Genomic DNA, 18,193 nt, shown 5'->3' on the forward strand with positions numbered 1-18,193 from the left:
GCGACTCTTGACGTTGAGGTGGCAAATATCAATAGTCTAATTAAAGATCTGAAAAGCTTACGAGATGAATGGGACGCAATCTTGAGTGAGTCCCAATTAGTAGCAGATGACTATGAGATTGAGCATTCATTTGCCGAAACAACAAAACGACAAAAGAAAAGGAAGCTTTTTGTAGACGAGACAGAAGATGTAACAGACTGCCAAAATCCCGAGAACAAATTCAAACTTGAAGGGGTTTTTTATGTCCCCGTTGACTGCCTTCTTGGAAATTTGACAACAAAGTATAATACAGTGACAAAACTCGATTCGTTATTTAGTGTTTTGTTGGAAATATCTCCAAGAGGAAGTCGGCGTTATTCGTGATCTTGCAAACACATTGCACACGGAATATGAAGTGGATGCATCAGCAGACCTTGCGGAAGAGTTGGAACATTTGAAAGTGATTCAGTCAGCGAACATTGGAGAAGATGTCCTGCCGCATCTTCAGTTGCCGAACAGACTTCATTCCCTGAAACTGGATGCTTTGTTTCCAAATGTTGTAATCTTGTTGAGAATCTTCAGCACCTTGCCTGTCACAGTTGCGCAAGCTGAACGTTCCTTCAGTACTCTTTCTCGGGTGAAAAACATTTTGCGGACCTCAATGCGTCAAGACAGACTCACAAGTCTTAGAATTTTGGCCATAGAGGCCAGTCTAGCTCGAGAATTGGACTACGAACCAATAATTGACAGTTTTGCTAGAGCTAAATCCCGTAAGGCTCCGTTGTTGTAAGAAAGAAAAAAAGGTATGCTACATTCCAATCTATTTTAATTTCTGTCATTAGTTTATTCATCTTACCTTCATTTTAAACTACCTGGTAAATCAGAAAAATTAAAATTTAAAAATTAATTTTAAGTTGACAACACCCAGCACTTGATGGAGGGGGACGAGACAATGGAGGCTGGGGTGTGTGTTTGGGGGGGGGGGATTAGCTTTTATTCAAACACCTCTTTCGCAAAATGCATTTCCAAGGGTAATGAAGATGTGTGTGTGTGTGTGTGTGTGTGTGTGTGTGTGTGTGTGTGTGTGTGTGTGTGTGAGAGAGAGAGAGAGAGAGAGAGAGAGAGAGAGAGAGAGAGAGAGAGAGAGAGAGAGAGAGAGAGAGAGAGAGAGAGCGTATGTTGGTATGTAACAGATATGCTACAGTAAAGGGATTATATAATATGCCTAGGCCTATGTACATTGTATTTGTTGGGTTAATAAATTGCTGGTAAGGGTGGGTGGGGCCGGGGGGAGGAGGGGCCCGAAGATGATTGCTGCCCCAGGGCCCGACCAGGCTCTCGGCGGCCCTGGATGTCATCACTCTCAAATAAGAGAATATGATATTAAACCACAGATAAATGACTCATACCTTAAGAGATGAGGGCTAATAATTATTTTTAAATTACCTGAAATCATCCAAAGGCTGTCGGACAAAAGCGATAATCAGGCTCAATGGTGAGGAAGTGATGTCTTCTAAACTTCACATCTAGATCTAGATCTAGGGCTGTTCATTATTCGGTTCAAATTTTTTATCGAATATGCATGTGCCCAAGTCTCCCCATTGGCCAAGTCTGCCCACCCTCCCCTATTGTATTTCTAAAGCGAGAAAAAAAAAGAAGAAAAAGGTGTTGAGATGACTTGTGGCTTCTTCTATGGCCACTGAGACCAATTTTAGAAGAGAAAAGTATGCCACATTTTAAGCATTTAAAACATCATTTCCACTTGAGGATGAGCGCAGGATATGCGGGCTTATCCAGATCTTTCGTCGGCATTTCAAACTCGTGATGCCTCGTAATAATACGACTCGCTACCCACTGTGACTGCTGCTCTCCAACTGGGTCTGTCAAGAGAAAGGCTCTCCCATGTCGACAAGTTAATGTAAAAGTACATGTGCTTCAAAGACTTTTCCGTGATGTGTTATTGAAAGTGTAACCTTTTTTTTTTTTGGGGGGGGGGGGGTATATACACTTCCCTGATGACAACTCAAAATAAGATACTGCACTGTCTTTGGGATTCTGATGTTTGTTGTTTTAGTAAGGTTTTACGGCGCTCGCAAATGCATAAGGTCAAATTAATGAGCGCCAAGGGGTGGATGTCAACAGAGAAGCCCAAACGAGGAATCAGGCTTACTCTGCTCACCTCTCTAGCCTCAACAGCACAAAGTCTGCTTCGACTATCAAGGCACCCCGGAAATAGCAGTTCACAAGAGAGTGACAACATACAAAAGAAGTAGAGGAAAAGTGGCGATAATAAGGATGAGGAAAGAAAAAGCAGTAGTTCTCCCTATGCAGTTGCGAGCGCCGTAAAACACTTACAACTCTAAACAAAAACTTAACTAAACAACCCCCCCCCAAAAAATAAAAAAATAAAAATAAAAATAACATTTTAAAAATCGAAGAATGTTCCCGAGGCAGCTTATGTGGAAATGATTTAACTTTTTGTCATGACTTTGTAGGCTATCCACTATCCAGGTATCGGCACCACACAACAGGGTTAGGAAGATAACAGCATTGTTCAGCATTTTAGTTCTGTGCGTATGTATGTCACAGCAGTCCAAAACCCTTACCTTCAGTCTTCTTCATAGAATGTACTAGCGTTGTTCACCTCGATGTTATTAGGCTTAATAGTTTGTCTGTCAATGTCTGGCGATGACCGATGAAATTCAGAGGAAAAAAAATCTCGCAAAGACAAGAAGAAGAAACAAGGATTAAGATGTCATGGCCAATGGGACCAATTCTGACAGAAATGAACATTTTGAGCATTGAAAAGCTTCCTTCCACTTTGTGGATGCGGACTTCACTCTTAGCTTCAACATTTTTCACTCGTGAAACCTCGTATGATTTTCTGCCCACTATGATTACCGATCTCCAACTCGATGTGTCAAGAGTTAGGCGCCCCTTTATGTCAACGGATCAACATGACGTTCATAAACATATAAAGCTATCTCTAACCCTTCTTTAACTAAGCTTTGGTTAAAGCGATTTCTGCATCGATCCGGACATTTGAATATATTATATAGAGTACTACTGCCAAGATATTTGAAGCTACCAACATTGCTCGGCGTCGTACGTAATGTTTTTTATTTTTTTATTTCAGGAGAGACGGTCTGTGTATCACCCGACAGGCTAGAACAGAACTTCTGTCTTTGTTGTTGTTTTGAGCCCAAAGTTCTTATACACACACACACACACACACACACACACACACACACACACACACACACACACACACACACACACACACATATATATATATATATATGTATATATATATATATATTTATATATATATATATATATATATATATATATATATATATATATATATATATATATATATATATATAATATATGTGCATTTGAGAAACGATCAACATAGTCTTGCATACTGGATTCTTTTGGAAGCATTGCCCTTTTCCCTCTCATAAAAGAGCAGAAATAAAATAAACAGTAAGACCTTGTTGTAATGTTAACCTCGGAGGTCCCGTGTATTATCGCACACATTAAAATCGATTATATGAGTAGGCTTCGGCTGCTATCCGGGCAAAATTCAAAATTAATTCCAACGAAACTGAAAATATTTCATGTGTCCCGCGCGCTCATAATATGACCTTAAGTTGCGTGCGCCGTAAAATACTTATCAAAACAAAAAAAGCACATGTATACACATAGGTCTTTACCGTGAGACATCCGGCGATATGCACTGATTACAATAATTAAAGAAAAGAGTGAAGAACATTAATCTCTTTATTTTGCATTCACAATAATCAGCAGGTCTATTTTCTGGAAAAGGCCCGTGTATATATCTGCTGTAAACAAGTGTGTCATGCTTTTCTGAGAAATGGAAAGTAATACGTGAGATACAGACCTTCTTGACAAACTTTTTGATGGGTTCAGATGTCTATGAGAGTTTTGTTAATTACAAATAATGGGCAAACTCTTAATGGCACCGGTAAATTCCATACTGATTTAAGTGCATCTTTTGTTTCTCTGGAAAAAAAAACATAATTTCATAAACCCTTTTGTAGCGGGTGGTGGCGGTGCTCTGATATGGTTTGCTCCTTTTTTTCCTCTCAAACATCTATCGTCCTGCCTGATATTTCCTCCTTCTTTTTTTGTTTTTAGTAGGCCGACTCTTGTAACACCTCTAATTTTCGGCACTTATATGTAGCAAGTTCTGTAAAACACTTTCTAAAACCAAACGCTGTCTTAATATGGCATATATCGTTTCCCATACAGATCTTGATCTAGTTCTGGGGACATCTCGACGACTGCGTTAACGTGTTTCATCAACGGACTGACATTCTCTCAATAAATCTAGATCTACATGTATAGCTAGATCTACTCATGTGTTGCTTTCACGTTACCTTAACATTTCTTTTTCAGGTGCACGGGTTCGACTGCACGTAAATGATCACGTAGGCCTTGCAAAGGCTACGCACGTACGTTGCAACAGTTCAGTTCTGCGTATGTCCAGATCCAGCTGATAACTCTTGTTCGCACATTTTTCACTTGTGTTGAAATTTTAATACTCGGAATTGGTTGTAACATACAAAAAGTAAAAAAATGCAGGACCTTGAAAATTGTTGCGTGTTTTGTTTGAGAAGTGGTGCAGAACTGGGCTTTGAAAATAATAAAGTAAGAAAATTTGCTTGAAATAGTAAATACACTCACACGCAAAAGTATTTAAGAATCTGAACTCTCTCTCTCTCTCTCTCTCTCTCTCTCTCTCTCTCTCTCTCTCTCTCTCTCTCTCTCTCTCTCTCTCTCTCTCTCTCTCTCTCTCTCTCCGCTCTTCGACCCCCCTCTATTAACCCCCTCTATATTAATTCCTCTCTCTCTCGCCCCCCCCCCCCCTCTCACACAAACACACATACATAAACACACACGAACGCACGCAAACGCCCAACCTCACCAAATCTCCAAACATCAAAGTTATAACGAAAACCATTAGACAAAACAACAGCACTGCGGCGTGCTTTCATTGTTGATGATTGCAGGCTGTTGGAGTGTGGACATCGCTTTAAAGTTAATTGATGTACCAGTTGAAGCTATTGCTTGAACGCAGTATCTGTTGTCCCATATATACAGGTATGGGACCTCATGGTAATTTACACACAATTTCCCTTTGAACCAAAGAGCTAGGATTAAAATACACTGCCAAGTCCAACACCTATTCATCCTATATTCATTCGAGCTACGTATCCTTTTACATGGTGTTTCAGGCGAGTTTTTATCACTAGCCTAGCCTATTATAAAAATCCGGTACAAGTTCTATCAGATATATAGACCAGAGACCTGTCATACAATATAAGCGAACAACTGAGGCAGGACAAGCCTGAACTTTGCTGTGAAGATCAAGATCATGGGCCATGGCATAGCTAGTTCAAGTGCACAGTATGACGTACTTGTTTTTGAAGCGATGGACAGCCTTTGAAGAGATTGACAGTCAGGCATGTATTTCTTTTGCAATTTTATCCGTAAGAAGAGGCTGATACAATATAAAGGGTAAACTATACATGCATAGAGGCCTATTATAATAAACTTGTTTATATTACATGTTAACAAATAATTGATGGACTGAAAGCAATTTTCTGGGTGTTTCTCACCTCAAATAATTTGGAGAATTGGCTATGCTAAAAGAAACCTACATATTCACGAAAACATATATTTGTTGTACAATGAAAATTATGACAGCATTTTCGTTTTCAAGTTACACAGTCCGTTAAAAAAATCAAAATCTATTATCTATATGCCTGCCAGATGTGATGACGACGATATTACTGTTTCCGTTCTTCAATCCATTTTGGTATCAATGGACGAACGCATAATGATATAGAGAAGATCATTGATACCGGCTGTTGCTGACTGACTGAGAAGTCGTGTGTTTGCGTTGTATAATACTGGTTGGTCGTGCCCCTTCAGCCGTACCGAAGCTCGGAACTGTTATTCAAGTGTGGCGAACATCTGGACAGTGCAGTTAGTAGAAAAAATTGAAGGGCAACGATGTCGCTTTCAGCTTTCAAGTACCTATTTCGTAAGTTGATGTTGTTCAATGTATGGCATGACGCTAGATCTACCAGTATCATCACATATAGCTAGATCTAGAGTCCAGAGTAGAGGGGCGCTTGTGCTTCTTCTGCTGTTTGTCGTAGGTGTAGGTACTGTCTTACTACTTAGGGTCTTAGGTACTGTACTGTAGACGAGTCTTGTTGTTTTGGCTGTCATAGTATCATGCCATTTTCTATTATAATACATAGTATAGCTGTGAAACAGGATCTTTAACTTTTTCTTGCTGGCGTTTTGTGTCATTCACTTGTTTTTGTTAGTTTTAAAAGTGGGTGATCTTATACTTTAGCAGCACGTTAAATTCTTCAATTGAGGACTTCCGAAACGAGCGACCACTATCAGATCTGGATCAAAATTCTATGTCATCAAGATTATACTCAATGGCTTCCAAAATCATGATGGAAGACTGAAAACCACTGTTATACGATCTGTTCATGACAAAATTACGGTATTTTGCACATTTTTAGGCCCAGTTCAAAGTTTTGAAGGTCTGAGTCGGGCATAAGTAGACTTTGGGAATTTAACGTGCTAAAGTATAAGATCACCTAAAAGAGTTTTGCAAGTTTTTGCAACCTTTGTCTTTGGTTGGTGAATTCAGTAGGGAAGGACTTCCGTAACGAGCGACCACCCCATCAAACACAATAAAGAAGACACCTAGACAGCCTAGACCTACCCCTACCCCTACCCCTACCCCTACCCCTACCCCTAACCCTAACCCTAACCCTACCCTTACCCCTACCTCTACCCCTACCCCAAGCCCTCAATTCTGCTCTGTCTCATAGTGGTCGCTCGTTACGGAAGTCCTCCCAGATCTAGTTTCTAGATATCTAGATCTAGAGTCTAGATCTAGATCTAGTAACAACTACAACACAGTTGGTGTCTGTACAAACATTATTGGGCTACATTATTGTTATTACAGTAGCCTACAGGACTACAGGTGAAAACAGGTCTCGGCATAATTAGATTCACCGACACGAAAGTTACTTTAAGCCTTAATTTTAATAGTAGGCCTATTAATTGTAGGCCTATAGCAAATAGTCTCAAAGTAAACCTAGAAGCATTGAAGACCTTCTTGAATCACAGAAGTAGATCTAATCTAGATCTAGATCTAAATAATAAAAAATGCATGCAATGTGAGTAAAAAAAGCATTCTCACAATATATATAGATCTATAGGCCAAGGCTAATTGTATCACCATGTGTGTTTATATTTCAGAGTGGTCATAGTATTGTGACACTGACATGACACGGCATCAAAACTTGAATAAGGAGGTCGGATAGATCTAGAGATCTGGATCTACACTAAAATGAAAGTTTAGTCCTCTCAATTGTCAAGAAGTTCTAAATGCTAAATTTAGATTTTTTGCTCTCTTAGAAAGATGAGGTGAAGGCTAGATCTATTCGTATGTCATTATTAGATCAATTTGGAATCTAGATCTAGAAGATGTCTGGACTGGCACCTAGATTATCAATAGAATGAACATCTAATAAACTTGCTATAAAACTAAGTTAAAACTTAAATTGATGTACAATGAGCTATAGAATAAGAGGATTTTAGACCTGCTAACCCTGTGACTGTGGATGATGATAAGTACTCAGTGACTGTGGGTTAAGTGAAGGGCTCGCGAGCTTGAGCCCCTCTCCCCTCCCCACCCACCACTCCCAACTCTATCCCATACTGAATGAAAGTTTCTTTGTAATGAATAAGAAGTTGAAACCGTTATGACCGCACGCAATAAACACAGAGGTATCAACTTGCTCGTTTATCCAATCACTGTTGTTACCGCTTACAACTAGTATAGTAACCCAGCAGCCAATCAAATGTCTTTAGGGCTCAGCAAAGGATGAGCCCTTTCCCATGGCCCGTCCTTAATGAAACTCTTCTTGCAAAAAAGGTAAAAGCCTTGAAAAAAGAACACTTTAGGCCTACCGGGCTCACGCTCTCCTAGCCCTGACAATAGGATGAAAGTTTATGACACACTGTCCCCCACTGACACAGATACCACTATGCACTCATTGGTTCTTTGTTGGGTGTGTTCAACTTTCTGAACTACACGGCCTAATCCAGCTCTATAGAAGTAATGTGTTTAAAGTGCTGTGGGTGCGTGTTTGTGTTTGTGCCGCTAAGATTTAACAGTTATAAATCAGGTTGAACTACTTTTAAGACAACTTTATCATCACATGAAAATTAATTAGAGGAAATTTGCAGCTGAATCGGCTTCGTCCCCACCATCAACAAGAATTTAACTAAGAATAAAGAGATGGAAAAATAAGGTAACTCTTCTCGTTTGAATGGTTCTCAAAATGCCATGGCTCACAGTGAGTATTGAAAAATCATCACTGTTTAGTTTTTATTGCTTGCTATTTAGTGGTAAAAAACTGGAAACTGGAAGCAATCTAAGCCCCACCCAAATTTCGGTCCACCCACCACAGGTATTGAAAATATTAACAAATGAGTCGAATAAAATAGAAGTATTTAAGTTAGTTTTAGTGAGGTTTTACTTCGCTCGCAACTGCATGAAGTCATATGAGCGCCAAGGGGTGGATATCAAAGAGAAGTCCAAATGGGGAATCAGGCTTACTGTGCTCACCTCTCTAGCCTCAACAGCACAAAGTCTCCGTCTGCTTTGACTATCAAGGCACCCTGGAAATAACTGAGAGTGACAACCATACAAAAGAAGTAGAGGAAAAATGACGATAGTAAGGATGAGGAAAGAAAAAGCAGCAGTTCCCCCTTTCTTGTTCCGGCACAGTATGTGCATGACATTGATAAATCAGCCCATTTACAATTCTACTATGCATAAGAACATGTAAATATCTCCCCTTTGCGAATGGCCTAAAGACAACTTCAGCCAGTATCACTGCCCTGGTGGAGGGGTTTAAGTGAGTAAGAGCAAAAAATGAAAACAGTTAAAAGTGTTGCAATTGCAAATTTCTGATAGATATATTTGAGTAAATTGACGAAAATAGTTTCTTGATCATGATTCAGCAAGCCATCAATCAAATGTAAAAATTGATTGTCATGCATTATTAAACTACAGTGAAACTTTTGACTCATTAGGAAAAATGTCAAGAAAAACTTTTTAAAAGATTGCTCAGTGTAAGACTCTGTCATGTCATTTTCCAAAATGGAATATGGCGGAGTTTTACACTGAGCTGTCACATGCTACTAAGTACACTTTCAATTGTAACGCTCATTATATCATGATGACACCAAATTTGGGTTTCAATAATGGACGTAAAGTATCTTTCCGGACATGACCCCATTGTACAAAGACTACTTCCATTGCCTTCAGGAAGAAAGCACTTGTGCCATTTTCACTGTTGTGTTCAAGTTTTGTTGCTCAAAGCGTGTCTACGTGTTATCAAAATATGCAATTCTGTATGATGACAACAGTAATTGCCTTGCCATTTTCAGGTGACGTATTTGAAATGTGCAAAAATAGCTGCAAAATTGTAACAATATTTACATTTCGTCTTTTTTAAAATGTATAAAACAAAAATCTTTTGTTTGTGCTGCTACTGTACAACCTATATTTTATTTATTCTTTTTTTTTTGGTAAGTGTTTTACGGTGCTCGCAACTACATAAGATCATATGAGTGCGCGGGACACATTAAACATTTTCAGTTGGTAGGAAATTTTGAGTTTTGCCCAAGTGGCGGCCAAAGCCTACTCTTATCGATTTTTAGCCACCCAGGAACTTTAACGTGCGCAGCTTGTACAAGGGACTCCTGAGATTTTGAGATTTTTGCCCTTATCCGAGAAGGCTAGGTGTTGATCTTACCTACCAGGGGTGTGGCTGAAAGACAAAGGAAAAAAGAAACCTAGGAGTAACAGTAGAAAGGCTGCAGAAAGAGTCAGGAGCCCAGAAGAGGGACAAAGGGGGTGAGGGGGTAGGGGCAGAAAATGGACCCAAGGTGGTAGTGGGACAATTTTTTATCAGGAGAGGCAAAAAAATTTTCCACAATAAAACTTTTCAAATTTTGTTTTCTATAATTTAGTAGAAATATGGTTACGATATTCATAAATCTGTTTCAAAATTCTGCACTGTTGAGGTTGAGAAAAGTTAAATTTATTAGACAGCTGTCGTTTTTTCGTTACACAGTGAGACCGCAGGTGAGCCTTGCATTGTATGCCAAAACGCCAAATGGTACCTTCAGTGTTCGCCATTACACCCGTGAATTGTTATGGCCATGGGCAATGGTCAAGTGTGGTTCATGATGATTGTGTTTAGGTTTCAACAAATAAAACAAAAAGCAGGCCTAAACTAATTATAATCTAAATATAATATATATATACAGTTGAACCTGCCCTGACGGCCACCTCTATAAGACGGCCACCTGTACCAACGGACACTTTCCATTTACCCCCTTGCGTTTTTTCTATATAATTTAACTGTGTAAAACGGGCACCTGTCCAACGCGGCCGCGGCCACCATATTTCAACACACAACCCCTATCACACAAAGCAATAACACCTGTCTAAGACGGCCACCTTAGTGACTCGTGCGCGAGCCGTCATAATCTAAAAAACTGTCGTTGTTAGGTAGTCCCTCCAACTGATCATGTTGCGTAGGCCCCTCCCTCTGTCGACCAATGGGTAACAAAATTAATTTTCAGCTGCTGGGGACGGAAGCGTGTGATCCCTCATAACCCATAAGCCCGCCCAGAACCCATACACAAATCGTAAGTGCGATGAGTGATCACTGTTTACCCAGTCTGTAACAAAGTAACATTTGACAATGGACGTCAGCATGAACTTGTGACAGCAAGTCGCTCGTTTTCCGAGTGGTAGCGACACGTGTGTTTGTTTTACCATAGCACTTGGTCCCCCTTGTCTGACACATTTCGTTTTATTGTCACCCGTGCACAAAAGCAGCATCAAAAGGAAAAAAACCCCAGCGAAAACAACAACAACAAAAATAACAACAACAGCAATGCAACTACCTTCAGTTGGGATTTCAGAAAGGAAGGGTTTGTTTTCTCAGAAAGGAATGATTTGTTTTCTTCATCTTGATCAGTCCCGCCTAAGATGGCCACCTGTCTTATACGACCACTTTTCTCCTTGACAATGGGTGGCCGTCTAACACAGGTTCGACTTATATATACACACACACACACACACACACACACACACACACACACACACACACACACACACACACACACACACACACACACACACACACACACACACAGAGTTAACCCTCTCAGCCCTAGCCACTGGTACACATGTTGTGCGCAAAACTGCCCGTATGCCTAGCCACCGGTGTACCAGTGAGTGAGAACCTGTCTCTTGCCCAGCCCGTCTGGGACAAAACACGCTCAGGAAACTGAGTTTATTACACAGGACGTTATGTTATTATTCTGAATTAGATGCTGATAATGATAAGGACTACCCTGAGTGGAATATGAAATGTGATTTAGACGATCATAATAACGAATGTTAGTAATATATCACTCCGGAGCTCTGGCAGGGGGGCAGGGTAATTAATCTCTAGAGATCAGGGCTCAAAGGGTTAAGTGTATCATGTCTAAAAATGTTACTTTTCTCATCATCTTTTCTATAGAATTATTGATTCCTATCATTTTCCCTCAGCGTTAGTTTACAGGCCTGGGACTGTCATAATAAATATGCAGCTTTGGTATCATCAGATAGAAAATCTATCTGTAAAACAGATGTTATGGCTGCATTTAAAATGATAGGAAGGAATCAATATTTTCCCTTTGTTTTTATACTTCACAGCATCATAAAATGAGACAGGTTTTTGAAGCGAACATTTGATATTGTGCATAGGTGGCTGCATCAGTGGCAGGAGCTGTTCAAATTCAATATTTTATTTCTTTTTCTATGCAACACCTCTTGGTTGTGACCTGGCTTCCACATTGATGGGATCATAGTTTTTCTTGAGAAAATCCAATAATGGGAGTTTTCTGTTCTTGTGAGAAGTCCTGTAGAACGTTTGTTTAAATCCTTGCTGAAATTCAATGTGAGCGATGCCACTATCTTTTTTGGCCCACTTTGAAAAAAGTTTGGTGACCCAGGATTTAAAGTATATATAGGTCCACCAAGTATGCCTTGTCTACCTGACCCATCATCTTTTATTGTAGTGACTGCCGTTCATTTGCTTTAGTAATTCACATGCCTCCCTCCTTCTCTGTGCGTGTGTGTGTGTGTGTGTGTGTGTTGGGGGGGGGGGGGGGGGGGGGAGGGGTGATTTAGTTAACAAAATAGTAAAGGGAGGTTTCATATCAGGTAAGAATCATCGTGCGTACTGTTAGAGTTGCATTGTTGGCTGAGGGGTTGGGCTTCTTTTCTTGAACGCTAGAAACTGAATGCGGGTGGTAGGAGGGTGCCACTGGCAGGTCCTACTTCTGTATTTTCCCTCCTCTGTTTCTGTCCTGCTTTGTCCCATCCCTAAATAGCCATTATTGTTGTATCGATGTGCGTCTTTACTCAAACTCAAAGAAAAAGAAATGGAGTGTTGGTTCATGGCAAAGCTAGCCTTTGAACAATATTTTCTGCCTTCCACCAAGGTTTGAATGGGACCTGGCTATTACTATTGCATTGGGATAAACCTGCCACAAGTTTGCTCCCTGTTCAAGGGTTGATTTATTGTCTTAAGTTCTGGTTCAGGTGGTGGAGCTGTGAAGAGTTACTGTTGTAGTTTACAATGAGTAGCCCTGATTGGAGCAACATTTGAGTGGGGAGCAGATTGGAACAATAGTAACATGGGAACAGAAAGAGGTGTGGGTGGTTGGCTGATGCTCTGATGTGGTTTGCTCCTTCTTTCCTATCAAACGTCTATCGTTCTTATCTCTCTTCCTTCTTTTTCATGTATGTTACTTTCTTGTAGCATTTCTAATCTTCGTCATTGATATGACCTTATTGCCTTGCAAGTGCTGTAAAACTCTTTAACTAAAACTAAAAAAAAGAGAAAGAGAAGATCACTTGAGTGCTCTATGAACTGCAAGTCAAGTTATGGAAACTAGAATAGCTGTGGCTTTAGGAGCTTTTGTATTTTTGTAAATCAGTGTCACAGAATGTGAATTTCTGTAGTTGTTGGAGGAACTTACAGTACTGAGATGAAAAAGACATACAAAACAAAATACATACATACTTGAATTTGATTTTTTTGGGGTAGAATTTCCCTCGGTGATGTCTTTTTAGTTAAAAAAATTACCTTAAGTTTGTGAAAAATATTTGTGCTAATGTCAACTTGGGACAATTTTTGGGGGGAATTGGCCAAAATGAGACAGAATTTCAGTGTGAGAAGCATGGTGTTGAAGTGGTCTTATAATACATGTACTGGAAAAATACACAGAACAAAAAAGAAAACGATAAACAGTAATGAATGCTAATTTGTTCGTGTGATATGTGTACTCTCCGGGTTTTATTTGTATTTATGGGCCAGGGGTCCTTTCTTTTGAATAACCAAGTTAGTTTAATTTTAGGAGGTTTACTGCGCTCGCTACTGCATATATAAGCGCGCGAACCACAAGTTGGTTGCATTCAAAACAGTTCACAGCACGACTTGGATTAGGTCAATGTTTATTTTAAAATGTAAAAAATTCATAGTGTTGAAAGGGACATTGAACCTACAATGACCAATGAAGAAGCTGCTCGTGTTTTTGTATGCACATATGATTGTCAATGATCAGGATTGATTTGGTCATGTTGCTGTAGTGTTCTGAAAGGAAACAAACTGAAACTTTTGTTTTTGTTTGCAGGTCCAGTCCCAAACGTTTGCTCCAAGGGCCTGAAACACACATGGAATCCATTGTGTGTCATCGGCAGTGTGCAGAATGGAGACTTACAAGTCCGCAGAACAAGCAGCAAATCTGGACTACGACCCAAAACTGGCATCATGATGCTAAACTTAGGTGGTCCAGAGAAGCAGGAAGATGTTCATGATTTCCTTCTTCGTCTCTTCCTGGACAAAGATTTGATCCCACTTCCAGCCCAGAGTCAGTTAGCACCCCTAATTGCAAAAAGGAGAACACCACGTATCCAGGCTCAGTATGCAAAAATTGGCGGAGGTTCGCCCATCAAACGCTGGACGGAGCTGCAGGGCCAGGGCATGGTGGATATTCTGGACAAGATAAGTCCAGAGTCTGCTCCACACAAGTTCTACGTGGGATTCCGCTATGCTGACCCCCTCACAGAAGACACCATTGAGCAGATGGCTGATGATGGAGTGCAACACGCTATAGCTTTCACTCAGTATCCACAATATAGCTGTTCTACTACGGGCAGTAGCCTCAATGCCATATACCGTTATTACAACAAGGGAGGACCCCCCGACAACATGACCTGGAGTGTGATTGATCGCTGGCCCACGCATCCCGGCTTAGTCCAGGCTTTTGTTGAGAATATCAAAGATGAGATCCTTCGTTTCCCCAAGGAAGACCAAGATGATGTTGTTATTTTGTTTTCGGCGCATTCTCTTCCACTGAAAGTTGTCAATAGGGGTGATCCGTACCCTACTGAAGTGGCTGCCACTGTCCAGCGGGTTATGGAAGGTCTGGGTCACTCTCATGCTTATCGCCTTGTGTGGCAATCGAAAGTGGGCCCTCTTCCCTGGCTCAGCCCTCAGACAGATGAAGCAATCAAGGGTCTGGTTGACAGGGGAAGGAAGAACATTTTGTTGGTTCCCATTGCCTTCACGTCTGACCACATTGAAACCTTGTTCGAGTTGGATCTGGAGTACGCCGGGGAACTGGCAGCTGAAGTCGGGGTAAAAAATATTCGCAGAGCTGCGAGCCTCAACGACAACCCACTCTTCATTGACGCCCTTGCTGATATTGTAAAGAATCACATTGATTCTCAGGTTTCATGTTCTCCCCAGCTGTCCCTGCGGTGCCCAATGTGTGTCAATGTCACTTGTGGACAAGCTAAAGAGTTCTTCCGAAACCAACAGAGTCGGCTTGATGCTCTCACCGGCAACAAAATAGCGTCTGCGAAAGTGTAGCTCCAAATTATTTAAGCCGTTAATAAATTCATATTCCCAGAGTTAATTATTTTATAAGATCAAACTCATCTGAATCTTGTCTTTTTCAAAATTTGTTATTTCAAATTAACTTTTCAAAATGGGAGCAAAGGAGAGAGAATGGTGTAAATTTTCCAGTAAAGAAGGCTTCTTGTCTTGCAGACATTTTAGGACCATTTTGAAACTCCACATTTTTGGACTGTTAAAAATTTGTTATCGGAGGTGTGAATTTCATGTCGCCTAAACATGCGATGTCTTTAATGATAGCAAGACATGATTCTGTTTGCCAAAACTGCATTTTGCATTGTGTTATGGTCATGGGCAGGTTGTCTTTCTCTTTTCTTTTTGGAGAGAGAAAATAAATTCCTCCTGGTTCATACTAGTGAGTGAAGCAAAATGACTTCACATCATATTAAGAATTATCCTAGGGGAGGTTTCCTATGTTTTGATACTGAAATTATGTTTGTGAACATAAAGATACTTTAACAGCATATTGAATTGTCTTCCTGGGAGAGACAGCCTCCCTATGATCAAAACAATACAATACTCATGTTATAACATAATCAGAAATTGTAGCTTAGAGCATGCTTTAGAAAGTGAGGTTCTTTTTTTTTTTTCTGGTGCTGTGCCTCTTACTTTTATAAAATTGGGTCTTCTGCTCTCTCTCTTTGCCTTTTCGTCTCACCTTTTCTTTATTCATATTTGAGCCATTCTCAGAAGGTCTGCTTAATACGTTGCGACAATTTTTTGGAATACCATTAAATTTTAGTCTTTCCGACTTTTATTGCTGCAGTGTTTGGTAGGTGTTAAAAATAATTTTCAAGTTTAGAAAATAATTTGAAAGCAAGCACTGGTGAATTAATCAGTTGAGAGTTTAATGGGTTTCGTATCCATAACCATGCCTTTTAAAGACATCCACTTCAATAAGCAGTAAAAATATTACAACAAACACAGCCTTAAAAATATTTATGATTCTCATCGATATATATGGCATTAACTAAGGCGGGTTTACTATTCAATAGTATACAATTTTGAATCCTGTTTTCGTACAAATTTTCTATTTGCATTGTTAGTGATCTCTTACTACCCGTTACGCCATCAGGCGTTTAGGGCAGCAGCAAAGGATTGTTAGTAATGCATGGAGGAAAAGCAGATCTTCAAGGGTGCTCAGCTTTTGAGAATGGCTGGTATATTGTATTTTATGGTGACTGGTGAAAATGAAGGCTTGATTTAATTAAGTCGCAAGGAAATTTTTTTATGTTATCCTGAATGTATGGGCTTTCAGTTACAGTCTAGCACGCACATAGTGAAATCGCCAGGACACGGAAATCTTATCATTTTGTATGAATTAAATACAAAGAATACATACCGGGTATATCTAGAAAAAATTAGGGACCTGAAAAACTGTTTGCTATTATATATATGTGCGTGTTTGCGATGTGAGTGTTAGACTGTAATTATCAGAGCAAATATGACAAAAGTAGGCAATGTACATTTTATATGTCTTCATACTTGTATTTTGATACCCCATGCAATAGTTTTTAAGAAAGATATTTCTGGATTAAATGATTATTAATATTAAGCTATGTGAGTGGTTGGCGGGCACTCTACTAATGTGGTTTGCTTCTTTTGTCTTAGTAAACATCTATCATCCTTATTTTTCCTCCTTTTTTACTTTGTATGCAACGTTACTCTTCAGTAACATCTCTAATCTTTGGCATTTATGCGATGTAGGCCTATTTGTATTGCAAGTGACATAAAACTCTTACTGAAGCTAAAACAAATAAGTGTATCCATTATGCTTTTCTAAATTTGAACGAAGAGTTTTGAGTCTCATCTAAAATGTTGGTTTATTCTGATCTCATTTATGGTATTGCAAGCTTCTGCATGAAACCAACAAAAATCTAATAATGCATGAGGCTTGTATTTTAACTACTGATAATCCGTGTATTCTTGTGTTTGCATTCCCTCTATGGGATTTTAAAAGTTGATTCAGCATGAAGGAAAACTGCTCAGATTGTTCAGTGGAAATGTTTTAGTACTCTATTGAAGGTAACATACACCTTTAAGTTATTTTAAGAAGGTTGAAGAATAACTTCCCTGTCAAAATGTTTCTGCTTGTTTTTAATGAGGATAGCTGTCAAGGTTAAAAAATCTTAATGAACTTGAAAAATATTATGTTCTGTTTAAACTTGTTTAGCCCAGACTGTTTTGTACATTTTACTATTCAAGCATTCAGTTTGAATGAAACCACTGAAGGACAGTGTTGATTGTAAATGAAAATGTGTTCTTTCTTAATTTCTGTGTTTGGAAGCCAAGAATTCAATAAGCATATTAAGTGTACTTTCACAATATTGCTTTATTGTCCAACATAAAAAAGGTAAATGTTCACTGTTATATAATATGATTGTGAAGCAAGGCCTGCTTCTAGTTCTAGTACAAATTACTTCTGTGATAGTGATGGGAACATTTCATCTTTTCTTTTCATTTACTTTCAGAGGTTTTTGTTCGGTTATTGTAAATTTATTATTTAAAAAAATCCTGTCTATGATTTGGTCACCTCAAAAGAATAATAAACTATGCATGGTGGTATTGTGTTCATTTTAATTTTAATTGGTAGCCAATGAGTTTTCTTTTGTCAGGTCTCTGAGGATGAGTGTGCCTATGATTTAGGTTATACATTTTGTATTGCCTTTGGTGCTTTTGTGTGTCTGGTTGCTATTATGCATGGAAAGTATGAACACGAAAAGTTTGGAAAAAATTTTACGCTTCTTTTTACAGAAATTCAACTTGTAGTTACTTAGAAGAATGCATTCTGTTTTGAACTATTGAACTGAAAATTGGAGTTTCTTTCTGTTTGCTGGTACAGTGGAAACCTGATATAACAGGGATGGTGGGAGTAGAGAAAATGTCCTGTTATATCCGATCCCTGTTAAATCAGAAATGCAAGGAAAGTAAACATTTGTGGACTAATCCAGCTGTACTTATTCATGGGTAGTTTCCTTGGCCACAAGTACCCACGAACAGGGGTTTTGGCACCAACTTTCTCCTTGCCTCTTTAAATCACATCAGAAGAACTTGATCCACAGCAGCTGCATCGGGTAGTCCCATCTTCT

The 18,193-nt window shown here is 39.4% G+C and overlaps 1 protein-coding gene across 1 annotated transcript; it reads left to right on the forward strand.

Annotated features, from left to right (window-relative positions):
- The first annotated feature begins 5,855 nt into the window (after window positions 1-5,855).
- On the forward strand, window positions 5,856-17,666 carry LOC101849981 (ferrochelatase, mitochondrial). Its single transcript, XM_005090150.3, has 2 exons — window positions 5,856-6,055; window positions 13,819-17,666. Exons 1-2 carry the CDS (start codon window positions 6,025-6,027, stop codon window positions 15,057-15,059), a joined length of 1,272 nt encoding a protein of 423 aa, XP_005090207.1. The 5' UTR covers window positions 5,856-6,024; the 3' UTR covers window positions 15,060-17,666.
- The last annotated feature ends 527 nt before the right edge of the window (window positions 17,667-18,193 follow it).

Source organism: Aplysia californica, unplaced genomic scaffold (assembly GCF_000002075.1).
Source record: "Aplysia californica isolate F4 #8 unplaced genomic scaffold, AplCal3.0 scaffold00013, whole genome shotgun sequence".
NCBI classification, from domain to species: Eukaryota; Metazoa; Mollusca; class Gastropoda; order Aplysiida; family Aplysiidae; genus Aplysia; species Aplysia californica.